The sequence below is a fragment of the Agelaius phoeniceus genome, chromosome 14 (genome assembly GCF_051311805.1).
Source record: "Agelaius phoeniceus isolate bAgePho1 chromosome 14, bAgePho1.hap1, whole genome shotgun sequence".
In the NCBI taxonomy this organism is placed as follows: Eukaryota; Metazoa; Chordata; class Aves; order Passeriformes; family Icteridae; genus Agelaius; species Agelaius phoeniceus.
Genome location: NC_135278.1, coordinates 15,442,582 through 15,459,916, shown reverse-complemented (window position 1 = coordinate 15,459,916; position 17,335 = coordinate 15,442,582). Strand labels below are relative to the sequence as shown.

The window sequence follows — 17,335 nt, the reverse complement described above, 5'->3', positions numbered from 1 at the left end:
GCTCTCCAAATGCACCTCATCAGCTGCACATCCAGCGATTCCCTGTCTGATCCCATTTTTCTGTCAGACGTTATGTTTTATGGGAAAACGTGAGAATTCAAGTTTTCCAGGCAGAGCCTTCCTGCAGCCCCAGGAACAGCAGCAACTGCAGTAAAAAATTAAAATAACCCCCTGATTTTTCAGTCTAAGCTGTTCCATCCTCTTGGGTTGGCAACAGTTCCAGCTGCCAGCTTTAAATGCCTTATCCTATTTTCCTATCCCATGGGAAAATTAGAATAAATTGCTGGTTAAGGGAACCAGTAGCTCAGCAACTTGTTTGCAAAGTTGAAGGAAATAATTGCTCTGAAATGATTTCCTGGATGAATTTCACTGAGCCTGGCACGTGGGGAAGACTGGAAGGATCACAAAGGTCTGTTTAGGCCATTTAGTGCCTGCCCCACATCCCTGGCCCCACACTTCCCTGGGAAACCCAGGGAAAGCTGCTGCTGCCTCATGGATCAGAAAATATAAGGAAGAATTCAAAGATTTAGTTATTATTAGAAAATATAAATATTATTATCAAATAAGAATGAGATTCAAATATCTGAATTTAATTTTTTTTTTCTGGACAGGGCACTCTGATCTCTTCAACTCTCTGGGAAGGAATGCCAGAATTACCCAGTTAAAACAAGAATTGGAAAAGGGAGAAGAGACAACTGGGAAGATGCGCTGAGAAGCTGCCCCATCCCTGCAAGTGTCCAAGACCAGGCTGGAGCAGTTTGGGGCAGTGGAAGGAGGCCCTGCCCATAGAAGGGGATGAGCTTAAAGTCCCTTCCCACCCAAACCATGCTGGGATTGTGGGATTAAGCAGCACAGTGGGGTCTGTCTGACACAGCATCTCCCCAAGCCTTCCACCTGCAGAAAATTTACAACCAGAGCCTGTACCTGCTCCCAGGTGGGTTTGACTTTCAGCCCACCTCAGGGAACACCTTCTCTGTCTCCCCCCTCCCTTTGTGCATCGGCAGAGGCTGAAAGCCCAGAGGTGACAGGAATTGCAAAGAGGGATTAAAGGACAAAGGCAGCACTCAGGGACAGCACCCTGCTGGCACACACACGGGATTTAACCCTGCTGTCACACAGGGATGGGATTTAACCCCTGGGGCACCAGCACTGCCCGGGAGGGGAACCAGGAGGGCTCTGAGCTCCCAAGGGCCGTGCAAGAGGCAGCCCTGGCAGGGGGCAACTCTTCCCTGGCCCTCTCCTCCTCCCTCCTGGGAGCATCCAGCAGCTTCCAGCCATTGTGGCCACTGTCCTGCCACACCACACAGTGACCACAGCTCCACACAGCACAAACAACCCTGTCCTGTCCACCATGGCAAAGCCACGTCACACAACAGCCACTGCCACAAAGCCACCGAGCCACCATGGCAAAGCCACGGAACGTGGACCCTCCACATGGACAAAAAACCTGCAAAACATGGACATGGGCCCTCACACCATGGAACAGAGACCATCTCCATGGACATGGGCCCTGACACCATGGAACAGAGACCATCCCCATGGACATGGGCCCTCACACCACGGAACAGAGACCATCTCCATGGACATGGGCCCTCACACCATGGAACACAGGCCATCCCCATGGACATGGGCCCTCACACCATGGAACAGAGACCATCCCCATGGACATGGGCCCTCACACCATGGAACCCAGACCATCCCCATGGACATGGGCCCTCACATGATGGAACTCAATCATCCCCATGGACATGGGCCCTCACATGATGGAACTCAATCATCCCCATGGACATGGGCCCTCACATGATGGACATGGGCCCTCACACCATGGAACCCAGACCATCCCCATGGACATGGGCCCTCACACCATGGAACACAGGCCATCCCCATGGACATGGGCCTCCACACTATGGAACCCAGACCATCTCCATGGACATGGACCTTCACACCATGGAACACAGACCCTCCCCATGGACACAGACCCTCACCACACGATGCCACCTTGTGTCACGTACTGCCCACAGCTGCAAAGCCACACGACTCAACCCCACACCATGCAGTGAACCCCAATCCTGATGGGATCCTCCCAGTTCAGCAGATTCTGGGATTCCACTGCAAGAGCCATCCCCAAGGAGTGCATCTCAGCTCCATTCCCAGAGCTGAGGTGCAGCCAGGCAGGAGGATGCTGACAATCCCATTTGGAAGGTGTTATAGGGCTGGCACCCCATCAATAGGGTCCTGCATCATTAGGACTTTGCACTTATAACAGCATTTCACTGGGGCTTAGGGAAGGAGCTCGTTTCCATCCACACCCATCTGGGAGTGATTATTCCTGCTGTAGTAGCATCCAGGCCCGACTGGCATCGGCACCATTAGCACACAAACCCAGAGTTTAACGAGAGAGCACTTACCACTGAAACCGCCCCATAAAGGCACTTAGCCACGTTCAAATTGCAGCCAAATCTCCCACTACACCACGGTAAAAATCACATCAAACCTCCCTGGGATTCCCTGCTTGTGCACAATGGATCCTGACAGATTACTCCTCTTCAGGGACATGCTTCCCACTTACTGCATGGAGTTTACTCAGTGCTTCACATCCCCCAAACCCCTCACAGACCTGTACCTTCTGCAGCCAGACACCTCTAAAAATAACATCCTCCCCAAGTGTTGAAAGATATTAAAATATAAAGCCATTAACATATAATAAGACTGGAATGAGAGCTCCGCATGCTCTGAAGCTCTCAGGGTTTGGCTTCCAGTCAAGAAAAATATATTGGATTAGTCTGAGAGCAAAATTAGGCTGGTGTGCAGTTTAATTAGCATTACAAGACACTACATGTGTATGGGAGAGCAGGGAAGATTTATGTTATTATGTGGTAAGAAAAATAATGTTAAAAGGTTAAAATAATATGGGGTTGATATGGCACTATTTACTCTGGGGTTAAGGGGAAGATAACTTTGGAATGCCACTGAATGTTGTTAAAAACCCAAGTTCAAGGATTTGCCAGGGAACTCATTAAAAAATTGTGGAAAAACCCTGCAATTTGGTCACGGGTCAGCCAAACACTTACTCTGGCAACAATATTCTCCATCAAGGAACTCAGTTCATGCTGATAAAACATCCTGGTCCTCACACAAAGTCACAGTTTTTCTTCTTCATGGAATGAGCAGAAAATAGAAAATGAAACCCCAGATCAGCAGTGGAGGAGGCTGGAGGGGCAGAAGGAAACCCTTTCAGCACCATAAATCTGGGAATAAGGACTTTGGGAAGGTCCTGATGGAGTTGAAGGTGTCCCTGCCTGTGGCAGAGAGATTGGACTCGATGGCCTTGAGAGGTTCCCACCCAGTCAAAGGTTTCTCCTCACACAGGAATTCACCCCATAGCACCTGCAGGGATGCACCTCCAGCCCTTGGGGAAGAGCTCACACTGTATTTAATTTCAGAAAGGATGCAACACATCCCACAGCCACTGCCAGGCTCCTGCCACTCTGCAGCATCTCAACAGGAGCAGTTCTGGATTCAGGCCAGATTGTGCATGGAATATTCACAGGCACAGCAGCAGGGATGGCGAATTCGAGTTGTGAATGAAGGTAACCAGAGCCTGACATTTGCCACAGAGCTCTGCAGGCTCCCTTTATCGCCCTCTGAGAGCTTCTTCCAGCTACCAGCAGCACCACAAAGTGGAATTTGAGGGAAAATCCACTGTGAGGGCACATCCCTAATCAGCATCTTCCCTCTGCACACACCCAGCCTTCCCCTAATCCAGGAGCAGAGCCATGAAATCCCAACACACAGGCCCTGAAAGGTCAGAGCCCACAGGAGCCGTGCTGAGGCTGCTTCCAGAGGAGGCTGGAGAAGCATTTCCAACAGGAGCTCTGCTCAAAGCTTTCATCACGTTGGGCAGGCTTCAGCTGGGATGCAGGAGCCAGACACGGGGATGAAGATGCATGGATGAGCCACAGGTATGCTCAGGGAGGGAGAAGCCTCTGGAGCAGCTTCCACACCTTTAGAGCCTTTGTGCCAACCACACCAACAGCTGCCTCTTACTCTGGAGCCAGAATTAACAAATAAAAGGGAAAAATAACTGCAATTGCACACTGGTGAGGGAAAAGGAAGAAATTCTTCCCTATGAGGGTGGGGAGGCCCTTGCACAGATTGCCCTGAGAAGTGTCCAAGGCCAGGCTGGACAGGGCTTGGAGCAGCCTGGGCTAGAGTAAGGTGTCCCTGCCCATGGCAGGGGTGGCACTAAATGAGCATTAAGTTCCCTTCCAGCCCAACTACTCCATGAAAGCAAGGGTCAGGAACACCAATGTGGGCTCCAAAGTGGGAACGTCCCTTGTTAAAAAGGTGAGAAGTGGAGACTGAGATCAGACACCTTGGCACCGGGAAGGTGAAATGCCAGTCAGCAAATTGCTGCTCAGCACATTTTTTTGGATGACTCAGCACCTCCCTTCCCTCCCCCCACCAGCTGCAAGCGCCTCTACAATTATTTTGACAAAAGCGATGGCTTTTGATCCTATTCCCAGGCTTCGGAAGTTTTTATCCCCATCTTGGGACACTCTCAGGGCACACATTTCACTCAGCATTGACCAAAGAACAAGTTTTGGCAAAAATGTGGCAGGACAGGGATTTGGTTGGAGAAAAAGCACGGGAATGATGCTCTGCACAACTCAAATATTGCAAGGATGATTTTTTGACAGCAAAATATGATTTAATTTAGGCACAAAATCCTCCAAAGGGACACAGTGCCCTGATGTGGATCTCCACGAGCAGAGCCTGCCTGACAGAATCCCTCTCCCATCCCACAGCACACCCATCCAGAGGGATTATTTGCATTTTATTGGTGGAGCCAAGGCTCCACCACTCCCCAAACCCTCTCTCACACCTCTGAGCCACTGAAGAGTCAATGAATTAAAGCAGCTCTAACAAACTCCTCATCTCACAGCCAGCGCGGTGATGCAACACCCGGCGGGTTCTGGGACAAAGATGTGGAACTACAATGCCTCAACCTCTGCCATGAAAATCTGCCCTTCCATCCCAAATGAGTTACATATTTGGATACCCTGTGAGATAGGGAAGTGGGGCGTTATCGAGCTGCCAAATCTCACTCCTGTCATGAGGTCATTTCTGGCACGGGGCCAGGTGAGGTTTGGGCCAAAATCTCAGCGCTGACCATCGCTCCCCGTCCTTCCCCCCATGCTCCTCTTCCTCCTGCCTCAGGTCAGGAAGGGGAGGGGGAATAAAATAATTTAAAAATAAAGAAAAAAGGGTCAGGAAGGGGAGTATCTTTTGGGTTTAAATGAGATTGTACAATCACAACACATGCAGCACTTGGCCTCTTCACTGAGAGACCTCAGCAGCTGAAGGACATTTGAGGGCTCACAGCACTGTGGTTGTTGGTTCCCCTGAAATGAACTCTGACCATGGTCCTCAGGAGAGAAATGTCATTGATCACATTGCTTGAATTAATTATTTAGTAATTTCAGCCCAATTTATGCAAGCATCACATGTATGGGATCACACTTTGGGTTTATCAGCAGCACAGAGCTCAGAAGGGCTGCTGGGAACCCCACATGTACCCCAAAGCTGGACAATAGCTTTCTAAATAAAGCTGTTTGCAAATCCCTCATTTTACTGCTTTAATCACAGAAGGGATGCACTCACAGCACCCCAGAACACCCAAAGTGCTTGTTTTTAGCTGCAAGGCAGAAAAATCAGCAAGAAACGGGTGAGCAGCACCACTACAAATCCCATTAATCACACGTTGTCACAGCAGCCGTTCCCAACCAGAGTGGCTCGGGACGCTCAGCCTTCCTTCCCCATGTCTCAACTACCATCAACCCTTCCCTGCAACCCAACTGCTTCAATGTGCCCCAAAGAGTATTTCATCTCAAGCCTGACAGGCCAGATGTAGAATAAAGAAATAAATAATTAGCGTTACCTTATCTGGAGTCCGTCAGCTGCAGCAAGCGACGCTCGGAGCTCCGTCCGCATCCAGAGACAAATTATCTAACGCTGTAATTTATGAACGCCTCAAGTATTTGCCCTGGTATTTCATTATACGCTCGCTGGAAAGAAGAGCTCGAAAGACTAAACAGATCCAGCACGATAACACGAAAGGCACTCCGGCCGCGCACTATTCCAAGGCAACCCAGGAATCCCAGCACGACATCAAACCGCTCCGGCTCGCTCTGTGTTGACACTGCTGGAGAGGCAGCGAGGGCAGAGCGATGACCCGGGAGCTCGGCTTCCCTCCGCTTCAACGCTGGACTTGGATTTATTATGGGAAGCTGCGGGACCCGGGCAGCGAAGGAAGCGCAAGCCCGGCTTTCCCGGGGGCAGCCGAGGCCGGCGCGGCGGAACGGCTCCCGCTGCCAAGTGGGAGGAAGAGTTCCAAACTCGCCGCTTTATCAAAGCTATTTTTGTCCTTCCCCCCACGCACTGATAACCAGCAAGGCGAGGACCGCCGGGGTGCCGAGGCAGGGCTTGGCATCTCCCCCGAAACCCCGCTGCGACTCCGCGGCAAAGCCACCCGGCACCTTGGGGGAGCGGGCCATCCGCTCCGGAGGCTCGGAGGGGAGGAAACTCCTTCCTCCAGCTTATCCTGCTCGCAGCGAGGTTTCGTGCCTGGAAAAAATGAGCTAAGTTTGCGAGAGGAGGCCCCAGCTCCGCTCCGGCTCTCCCAGAAGCTCTCGGGACAGGCGACCCCCCCAAGGGCTGGGGACAGCGGCGGGGACAACCGGGAGGCTGCTGCCCACCTGTCCTGCACAGGCTGAGCAGCTGCTGCGGGGGGACACCGAGGCATCACCCAAAAGATGATGCACCTGGGCTGGGAGAGGAGCGCTATCAGGAACACAGCGCAGCAGGAAGGAGGGGAGCGAGCGGAGGCCGTGCGGGACCGGGACCCAGCGCGCACGGCGGGTGCGGGGCCGAGCCGTGCGGGGCTCCCCGGCAGCAGCACCCCGCGCCCGGGGGCACCCCGCAAAGGCCGGGGCAGAGCCGCTGCCCGCGGCCAAGGCTGCGCTGTCAGGACACACGGCGGGTCTTTCGCGACAGGGAAACTGTGAGCAGCAGGTGGAACACAGGCGGCCTCGCAGCCCGTCACCCCAAGCCCAGAAGAGCTCCCCCCGCACTTCACCCCCGCACAACGAGTTGGGGCTTTCCCCACTTTTTCCACCAAACTGCCCCGAGGGGCCGTTCCGAAGCGCCCCGGGGCGCGGCCCCCGAGCGCGGGGATGGAGCCGGGGGATGGCCCCGAGCAGCGCGGAGCCCCCGCGGTCCCCCCGCCCCCGGCCGGACCCACCTGCTGGCGCCGCTCCGCGCCCTCGGCCGCGCGCTGCGGGCGGCCCCCGGCCGGGGCTCCGGGCGCTGCCGCCGTCCCGTCCCGGCGCGGCGGGGCCGCGGGCTGCGGGCCGCGGTCGCGGCGGAGCTCGGAGCGCAGCTCCAGGTAACAGCCCAGCGTCAGGACGTGCAGCGCCAGCGACAGCGCGAAGAAGCCGAGGAAGAGCCGCCAGCTGCCGCTGCCGCCGCCGCCGCAGGCGCAGCCGCGGGGAGCCGGCGCCGCCGCCCTGCGCTCCGCGCCCATGGTGCGCTCGGGCGGAGCGGCGCAGAGCGGCCCCAGCGCTGCTGCTCCCGGGGCGCGCCGGGCACCGCGGGCTGCGCGGCCGGGCCGCCAGCGCCCCGCCAGGGGGCGGGGCCACCCCGGGGGGCGGGGCCGGGCCGCCGGCGGGGCGGGGCCCGGCGGGGAAGGGCGGGGCTCGGCCGCGGCAGCGCCGCCTCAGCGTCCGGTCGGGGGGCGGCGCCTGGGCAGGGCTGGGGCGGAGCCTGAGCGGCGGCGGCGAGACCACAGGGCGGGGTTATGCAAATTAGAGGGCGGGGTCATATCGGGCTGGAGCCGCGCCCCGCTGCGATCCCGATCCCTTATCCCTAATTCCTATTCCTATCCCTATCCCTTATCCTTAATTCCTGTCCCTGTCCTTGTCCCGGTACAGACAGGCGCGGTAATGGGTGGGCCCGTGCCCAGTGCGGTTCAGTCCCGCTTCCGATCCCAGTCCCAGTCCCGGCCGACATCCCATCCCGATCCCAATCCCAATCCCGGTACGGATGGAGCCGATTCCGGCCCGGTGCCCGCACTCCCGCCAGTCGCTGTCCCCGCAGCCGGCGGAGGATTCCTGGGAGCAGACACCAAACGCCACCGATCCCCGGGCAGGGACAGCGTTGTCACCGCTCTGCCGGGGGACACGGCCGAGCACGGGGTGCCCAGGGCTCTGTGAGCCTTCTCCAGTTTTTTAAAGGTTGATTGTCACTGCTGGAAACTAATGGAAGCTGGAAAACAGCCTGGGAAAGGGTGAACCAGTGAGAGGAGTGAATTTGGAGAGGGAACCATGGTAGTGAATCACACCTGGTTCGATAAAGCTCATCGAAAGGAGTTGGCAATGCCTGTGCTGGCTCTATTTCCAGTCAGTGGGTTCAATTGATAACGAGAGGCATAATGAGATTATTAAGGTGCTGTGTGATGCTCACAGGCTGCCAGGAAATTTGAATTTAGAAATTAGAGATTTTCCGAACAAACTCGAGAGGTGGCCCGAAGAGAATAGGATGTGATTTGGAAAAGTAAAAGGAAACAAGGGATTAAATGCGAGGTGTTAATGGCCGCAGAGGAGGTGGCACTGCAGAGGAAGGTTCCAGCTGGGTTTGGAGGATCACACGAAGCAGAATGGGTCAGCAGCGCTGGGAGATGTCAGAGCCATCTGCAGGAAGGGCCAGCACCAAGGACTGTCACCAGCACATCCCTGGTGAGCCTGGGTGGGCTCCGAGAGCTGGGTGGTCCCGTGCCAGACCTGGGGGCAGGGTGAGTTTCCCACGAGGCTGTCCCTTCCATGAGAAACCCTTCCAAGCCCTGGGACACATCGTCTGAAAATTTGTGGGGTCTTCATGCCACAGATCCCAGCCAGAAAGGATCCCACGGTGGCCTTGTCCTGCCTTTGGGGAGGAGGATGACCTTTTCCAGCCCTTCCTGGCCTTGTTTTCCTGCAGTAGGGTTTTTTTCTCCTATAAGTCCTGTGTCATAGACATGAAATTCCATGAGAGTCTCTGTTTTCATTTAAGAAAGAAACGTTTCCCTAATATTTGGGAAGAGCAAAACTGGAAGCATTAAGCTCTGCCAACCCCAACAACTGAGGAGCAAAAAGCAAATAAACACAAATGATCCCTCTGTTCAAAACCCTGCAATTATTTCAGGAACATTTATAATTATTTGAGTGCTTGGTGTTGTTACTGGTTTTCATAAAATGACAGAATACCCTGAGTTGGAAGGGACCCGCAAGGATCATCAAGACAAATTCCTGCACCACCAAAATCCTGTTTTCCAAGATGAAAATCCCAACCCCAATCCTACATGGACCTACCCACACTTGCAGCAGCCTCATCCCATTTTCCAGAGTCATTTAGGTCACTTTGAAGGTGAATTTTAGAGGTCAGGCCAGCCTGGGGCTGGGTCAGGGGGAAGATGTGAACTCTCCATTCCTGCCTTGATCTCACCAGGGATTTTGGCCAAATCCTCACACTGAGGGATTTCTGCCTCCTAGAGCTGAGCAGCATCCCACTAATTAAATTTAACTAATTAAATTCCATGTAATGATTAAATTAAAACATGATTGATAAGTGGGATCCTCACACCTGGACCAGTCGAGCCCCACAGCCCATGGTTCCAGTTTCACCAGGATTTTGTTTTAATTCCTCTTGTTCTGAGCATTCCCTCCTCTTCCTCTGCCATCGCTGAAAAACTTCATTACATGGATGAAGAACCTCACAAGTTTAGGTTGTTTTTTGTATCCTGCCTGTGCTGCAAGAGTCCTGGTCCAGGAGAAGCAGGAGCCAGAGGGTGGGGAGGATGCAGAAGGGACAGGGATCCCTGATGCTCTGTATGGGAAATTAAAGAGCAGTTGAGAGGGTCCTGGGGAAGGGGGGCAGAGGCTGCAGAGGAGGAGAACACACAGGAGACGTGTCTGGAATGATTTTTTCTCCTGATTCCCAAACTTGCTGGGTTTTTTCCAGCATTGCCTTCCCATCCCAGCAGGATTTAACCGCAGGTGGGAGGAAGCTGCTGCAGCTTAGGAGCTCTCCCTTCCCTTTGGAGGGGGTACAGCTCTGCACAGCACAGGTGGCAGGTCTGAGTGCCCCTCTCCATGTGAATTCCACAGATCAGGGAATCTCTGAGTGATGTAAAGCAGCTTTGAGCCCATTTCCCATTTACATTTTGGCAGCAGCTGCAATTCCTGCAGCGGCTGCAGAGTCAGTTTAACATGTGTGACCTAAAAGCTTTGGAATTCCTGACTTTCTTTTGAGGAAAGCCATCCCTTGCTCTCTCAGTGATGTTCTCAACAACAAGAGTACAATAAAGTCTCCTAAAACCTGAAATCCTGGCACTCCAACTGCGCATCCATCGGTGTTTACAAGCCCTTAGGAAGAAGAATCTTGATTTTATGGAGCCTCCATCCAGCACTGCAGTCTCAATTCCTCTTCCTCAGTGAGATCTAAGATGTTCCATACAATCTGCTTTGCTTAAGACTCTGAGCTCTGTCCATGCAGGAAAGGTAATTGTGTCCAACTGCTTCCATAGGGGCAGGGATTGAGCAACATGTTCATCTTAGAAGAGCAAGATGTACTAAGGAATCATATTCATGCCTTTTTTCCTAGCTCTGCCAGGGACTCTTCCAAGATTTTCCCTCAGGGCATCACAGTGTCTCTGATCATTAATCTCTCCCTCTCATCTTCCTCCATGAGTTCTCACAATGAACACTGAGTTGCTCAGAGCAGCTGTGGCTGCCCCATCCCTGGAAGTGCCCAAGGCCAGGATAGATGAAGCTTGGACCAGCTTGGGATAGAGGAAGCTGTTCCTGCCCATGGCACCGGGTGGGACGGGCTTCTTAAAACAAGAGGAAAAAGAAAAAGCTGTATGGACTCTTGCTGGGTTTATTTTCACATTTCCCCCTGCACTGCTGACTTTTGAGGAGCAGCAACCCATTCACACCTCATTTTCCTGCCTGGATCAGGCTTTGCTATGTTTTGAAGGAAGATGAGGCCTGGCAGCTCCATGACTCCATCCCAGAGCACACAGGAGGAGGTTTGGCCAAGGAGGCCGACTTCAGCCTAAACACAACTTCTTGCAGAGGGGGTGAGGAAGATGCTGCTCTTGGTTCTGTTGTATGTTTATTTATATGTTATTTGGTGATAATGAGAACCAAATGTCCGGGATCTATTCAGTTCTTAAACTTTTATAGACTCATTGTCTCGATTTTCAACTGTGCAGCCGTCGCCGAGCCCCTGCCTCCCCCGGAATGGTGGCAGTGCCGTCGGTGACCAGGCTCAGCTGTGCTCTTACTCATCCTGGCTGGAACAATGATATTCCACACCACGTTATTCAACCTCCCTGGTGCCTCCTGGCCCCCTCATCCCCATCCCCTCCTCGGCTCCCACATCCCGGTCAGCGCCGGAGCCGGCCAAGGCATTGTCCTGGGGGTGCCACTCTGGGGCTGTGCTGGTGCCAGGGAAAGAGGATACAATCTGTGCCTGGAGGAGCAGATGTGATCCATGAGAGATGCTCTGACAGAGGGCCCAGAGCCTGCTCTGCCCCTCACCCAAAGGCAGGGAAAGGAGGAGAAGGGAAAGGAGGGAGCTGCACCCGTGACGCTGAGCCTGACCACAGCGAGGGTGATGATCTCCCTGCCCCTTGGCAAGGGTTTCTCCAGCCTTCCTGGTGCCATGGTCCTGCTGGGCCCTAGGTTGGACTCAGTGATCTCTGAGGTCTTTTCCAACTTGGATTCTGTGCTTTTCCAGGCCTGTTTCCCCAGGAGCTCAGCTCTGGATTTGGGGCTCCTTGGGGAAAAGGTTCCACCCCACAGTACCCTGTCCAGGTGGGACTCCCTCAAACAGAGTCCTCCCCACCCAGACCATGATTGTTCTCACAGACCAAGGGTTTGCAGCAGCTTTGCTACAACCTGGGAGCCCCTTCCAGTGCCTGAAGAGGCTCCAGGAGAGCTGGAAAGGGACTTTGGACAAGGGATGGAGTGACAGAACACAGGGAACAGCTTCCCACTACCAGAAGTACCATGTTGTGGGCATAGGAAAATGGAACCTCAGTGCCACCACTGGTGCCTTCTCCAGGCAGGAGGAATTCTGACAGGAGAGCTCCTGGAAATCCCCTGCCACAGGTTTGTGGCCCATGGACCCATTTCAACTTCTTTGGCTTTTGCTTCTCTCTATTCAGAGATGTAAATTCCATGGATAAGGATTTGAGCCTGAAGATGCAATTTCTGCATTAAGAGAGACAAATGTAAAGTGACTAAAATCCCTTGCAGGTGGAGCAGGGCCACAGTTCCAGCCCCAGTACAGAATCCCAGGACGGTTTGGGTGGGAAGGGACCTTAAAACTGATCCCATCCCACCTCCTGTCACAGACAGGGACAACTTCTACCAGCCCAGGGTGCTCTAAGCCCCATCCAACCTGGCCCTGAACACTTCCAGGGATCCAGGGGCAGCCACAGCTTCTCAGGGCACCCTGTGCCAGGGGAGAATTTCTTCCCAAAATCATATCTAACTCTGCCCTCTGTCAGGTTGAAGCCATTCCCTCTTTTACTGCCACTCCAGACCCTTTTCCAAAGCTCAGCTCTGGCCTGAACTCAAACTTTCAAACATTTTGGGTAAGGCAGGGCGAGTCCAGCATTAAGAACTGAAGCCCTGGCTTTAAAAAGGGTAAATCCAAGGAATTCATATCAAAGCAGGAACAGTCATAAGGAGAACATATGGAAGTGTCTTTTTCTGCTCACAGTGATTGGAAACTGCATGGCCAGGCCCTGATCCAGCTACAGGACCCCACATCCGGGGCTTAGTTTCCAGGTGACCTGGGATTTCAGCGATTTCCAGCCTTGGGATTGTTAATGTGAGATGACAGCAATAACCAGCGAAGGAAAACCCCACGTGTTTGTTCTTCCCAGCATGCCAGCACTTGTGGATTTAAGTGAGGAGAAAGATCACAAGGCTCAGACAGAATATCCTCCAGAACACAGCCCTAAAGCAGCAATTTCCTCTGCGGAGCCCATGTGAGATCAAGGCAGGATAAAGCACTCCATGTGAGCCTGGCTGAGGGGATTTGGGAAGGGGCAGAAGCCATTTGTTGGGGATGGAATAGTAAAGATTAAATTGGGTGTTACAAAGGGACCTTTCCAGAGGGAACAGCTCCAGCTCCATTTGCCTTCACCTCTCCTCCATGAGAAGACTCCTGGCTTTGGGAATGCAGCATTCCTAAGCTAAACCTGCTGATAGGAACATGTGCATTTCATCTCAGAATGAATAAAAAAATGATTGAAAAATAGCAAACCCTGTAATTTTGGTGAAGAATAATCCCCCGGCAATTGGAGGCAACGCGCTCTGGGATGGAAGGGCCCATTCCTCTGGATCAATGGGATGGAAACATCTGCTTTATCTCACTGAGATCTGAAGAGGTAAGAGCTGACAGCTCTTTGTGGGAATCTTTGCTATCTCATTGTATATCTAAATTACATTAATTGATGTCCAATGTTGATGTTTCGGGTAATTCTCGTGGATCTCACAACCTTCTGTTTCAAATTCACAGTCTTCCACCACTCAAACTATTATTATTTTTACCAGTCCCAAGGGTGTGCTGGAGTCTCTTTGGTACAAATTAGAAAGGCTTTTATGAAAAACTCACAGTTTATGGAACAGAGGTTCCCGTTGGCTTCCTGACCCCGAGGTAGTGACAGCTCCCACCGGAGCCGCACCCACAGCAGGGGTTTTAGCACTGATCCCAACGCGGCCTGGGAGCTGACATGGGCTGAGGAACAGCAGTAATTTCCCCCAAGAGGGACAAAAAAAGCCAAATGTTGACAAGTTTATGAGTGCAAGCATGCCAGGGGATCTCCTGGCAGCGAGGCTTTGCTCCAAGCCTGTGCTTGAAGGGTTTACCTGGGGCTGGTTGCTCACCTGGGCTGGGCTCTGAGCTCAGGGAAGGGATTTAGGGGAGACAGAACCCCTTCTGCAAGGAACAAGAGTGGGGTAGAAATGACCCAAAGATCCCAGCCCAAATAATTCTATTAAAAAAACCCCAAACTCAACGAGTTTTGGAGAAAAGGTCAAGCAACACGGCTGAGAGAGAGAAGAGAGTGGTAGGAAGATGCTGAGACTAGAGGAAGAAGAGTCACAGAATCCTGGGATTTCCTGAGCTGGAAGGGACCCACAGGATCATCCAGTCCAAGCCCTGGCCCTGCACAGACACCCCTACAATCTCTCCCTGTGCCTGGGAGAGCTGTCCAAACTCAGCTCTGGCAGCCTTGGGGCTGTGCCCATTCCCTGGGGAGCCCTTCCAGTGCCTGACACCCTCTGGGGGAAGAACCTTTCCCTAAAATCCAACCTGAACCTGCCCTGACACAGCTCCAGCCATTCCCTGGGTGCTGTCCCTGGTCACAGAGGGCAGAGATCAAAGCTGACTGTGAGCCCTTGGAAAGGTGACACTGAGTGTGAAGGGTAAGCAGGAAAGCAGGGGGAGGTGGAGGCAGCAAACCCAATCCTCCCCAGCAGGCAGCAAACCCTTCCTCTTGCCCATCAAGGGCTTCTCCTCACTGCAATTAAAGCTGGGTTAATAACAACATGGATTTTTCAGTGGGGAAAACACAACAGTGAAACCTTGATCTTCCTCAGGCACCAAAACAGATCCAAGGCCATGATCCAAAGGAGAAACCAGGGAAAGCAGAACAAGGGAGAAAGAAATTACCAGTGAAAACCATCTGGCTCACAGCATCCATGGAAATCCATACAAACCCACCTTCCACAGCCCCTCCAGGCTCTGCTGGGGCAAAGGGGGCTGGAATGAAAAATTAATTGTAAGCTGTTACTTAACACAGATTTTGAGACAAAAAGAAGAGAACAAAGGAGTCCTTCAGGCAAAAAATGTGGAAAATGACAATCATTAATAACGTCAGCTCCTCACTTCAGGATTTTCATCAGTTGGCTGAGGTGGCATCACATTGTCAAGTCACAAAAGCCATAAACACACCCAAAAAACCTGATTGATGCCAGAAAAATAAATGCAGAACTCACCAACATCAGGAGCTCCAGTTGGAATGTATCCAGAATGTCCAGACTTGGAAAGGCCTGAAACCATCCTGGAGTTTCCTGGTAGGTGGAAAACACCCTGAAACTGCATTCCTGAGAGGAGGAATCCTCTCTTCAGAGTTCTTAATCTCCCATGGTCAAGTGTAGGTGTGAAAAACAAGGATATCAAACACAGTTTTAGAACCCTGTTTCTGGATTTCCAAGAAGCCCAAGTTCTCCTCTGCTCAGGGAGGATGGAGGAGATGCAGGAGGTCTGAAATTGTTCAGAAACACACATTTGAAAAGGATCCTTTTCCTTTTTTGATAACCCAGAAAGCAGGAGCTGGTGTGCCATCTATTAAACTATAAATAAAGACATAAAAGAAGAATTCCTAATCCACATCCAAGAAGGGCTGAGGTTCAAAACCCAGACCCCACCCAGGACTTCAGCATCTGGAGTGTCCCATCTCACACCTCAAAACATTCCCAGGCCTGGACTTTGATTTGGGTCTGCAGCCCTTTGTGTTGTTTTCTCGGGGGTGCAGCATTTTCCAGGCTCTTTCCAGCAGAATTCTTTCCATGCTGCCCATCACAATTTTTATGGAGTCATGAGGCAAATTTACAGCTGAGAAACTTCTCCCTGGCCCCACGCTGCCTCCCAGCTTTGATGTGCACAGCCCTATAGCCATGAAAATTCACATCCACTTAACTCAACTCCTAATCAAATCCTTGGGAATCCCACAATCATTCCTGGGTGGATTTGCAGCTGCTGCAGCAGTTTGGGCACCACGTGGCCACCAAAACCCTTCCCTGGGAGCTCAGGAGTGACATCACTACTCCCCAAGCACCCAGGAGATGAGAGATAGCAGCAGGATTGCCAGGACACATCTTGCAAGCAGCATTCCCTAAGGAAAAGACCCCAAATACCCTCCTGAAAAGGCTGATGCTGCATCCCAACACTGTTCACCAGCACAGCCCTTTGCAGGACCCTTTTATGCAGTTCCTAAAGCCCAGCTGGGGCCCAGAGCTCTCAGACTGGGGCAGTTTAGGGCACACCCAGGAGGAATCACTCTGGAACTGGGAATCACCTGGGCTGCTGTAATTGCCTGCAGCAGGACAAGCTGAGACACCTGAGGCTTCCTGGGGACGGCATCCAGTGGGTGCTTTCCTGTCTGGGGGGACAAACACCTCTTCCATCCTCTCTGGACACCCTGTGCCAGGCCCTCACCACCCTCACAGCCAGGAATTCCCTCCCAATATCCCATCCATCCCTGCTCTCTGGCAGTGGGAAGCCATTCCCCTTGTCCTTCTCTCCATCCCTTGTCCCCATTCCCTCTCCAGCTCTCCTGGAGCCCCTTTAGGCACTGGAAGGAGCTCTGGGGTCACCCTGGAGCCTTCTCCTCTCCAGGTGAGCACCCCCAGCTCTCCCAGCCTGGCTCCAGAAGGGCTCCAGCCCTTGGAGCAGCTCCATGAGCTCATCTGGACTTGCTCCAGCAGCTCCAGGTCCTTCTGATTTTGGGGTTCCAACGTTTGAGGCTCTGAGTTTGGGGTTCCAGAGTGTGGTCTCACCTGAGCAGGGCAGGGAGACAGAATCCCCCTTCCTGCTGCTCACACTGGGGAAGTGCAGGCCCCTCATTGTCACCCCCAGCCCCTCTCACTGTGACCCACCAGCCCCTTCAATTCCCCCTCCTGCACCCCCAACTCTGTGCCTTGGTTCTTCAGCACAGCGGGTGCCTCCCCCCTTTGCCTCCTGCACCAATCTGTTTTTTTAAAACCATTTATTTCCATCCCCATCCAATTTCTTCCCCTTTTCCTGGTTTTCTTTCCAAGCAGAGGGTTTCCAGCTCGGGATGGGGATGGCCACAGTGTAACTCCAGAGCTTTGTCCCGTGGCCTTTCCCAGCCTGGCACGCAGCGCTCAATTTGGAGTGCGGTGTCCTTGCTCTGTTCCATGCCGAGCTCTGTTGTCCAGAGGAATTAATTCCAGATTATGTGTGGGTGTGGACTTCAGCTGGGCAAAATTTGGATACCCTGGTTGAGTCATTATTGTCTGATGAATCTCTTGGTGACAGCCTTCGCCCCTATTGTTCTGAGGTGAGCCCCGTGGCAAGAAATGTGAAAGCAAGAAACAAAAGAATATAAAGAAAGGTTACGAAATCAAATTCAGTTAAGGCAGGGTTATTGTCCCTCCATCCCGCCCCTCTGGCCTCCAGTTGGGATTGGATTTGG

General features: G+C 52.8%; 1 protein-coding gene across 5 annotated transcripts in view; it reads right to left on the bottom strand.

The window, feature by feature from the left end:
- EDA (ectodysplasin A) overlaps nt 1-7,689 on the bottom strand; it is a 61,001-nt gene extending 53,312 nt beyond the window's left edge. For all 5 annotated transcript variants that reach the window (XM_054641464.2, XM_077186006.1, XM_077186009.1 and 2 more), the window contains exon 1: nt 7,304-7,689. In XM_054641464.2, the coding sequence (XP_054497439.1) occupies nt 7,304-7,585 (282 nt within the window). In that variant the 5' untranslated portion in view covers nt 7,586-7,689. The remainder of the gene's footprint in view (nt 1-7,303) is intronic.
- Between the last annotated feature and the right edge of the window lie 9,646 nt (nt 7,690-17,335).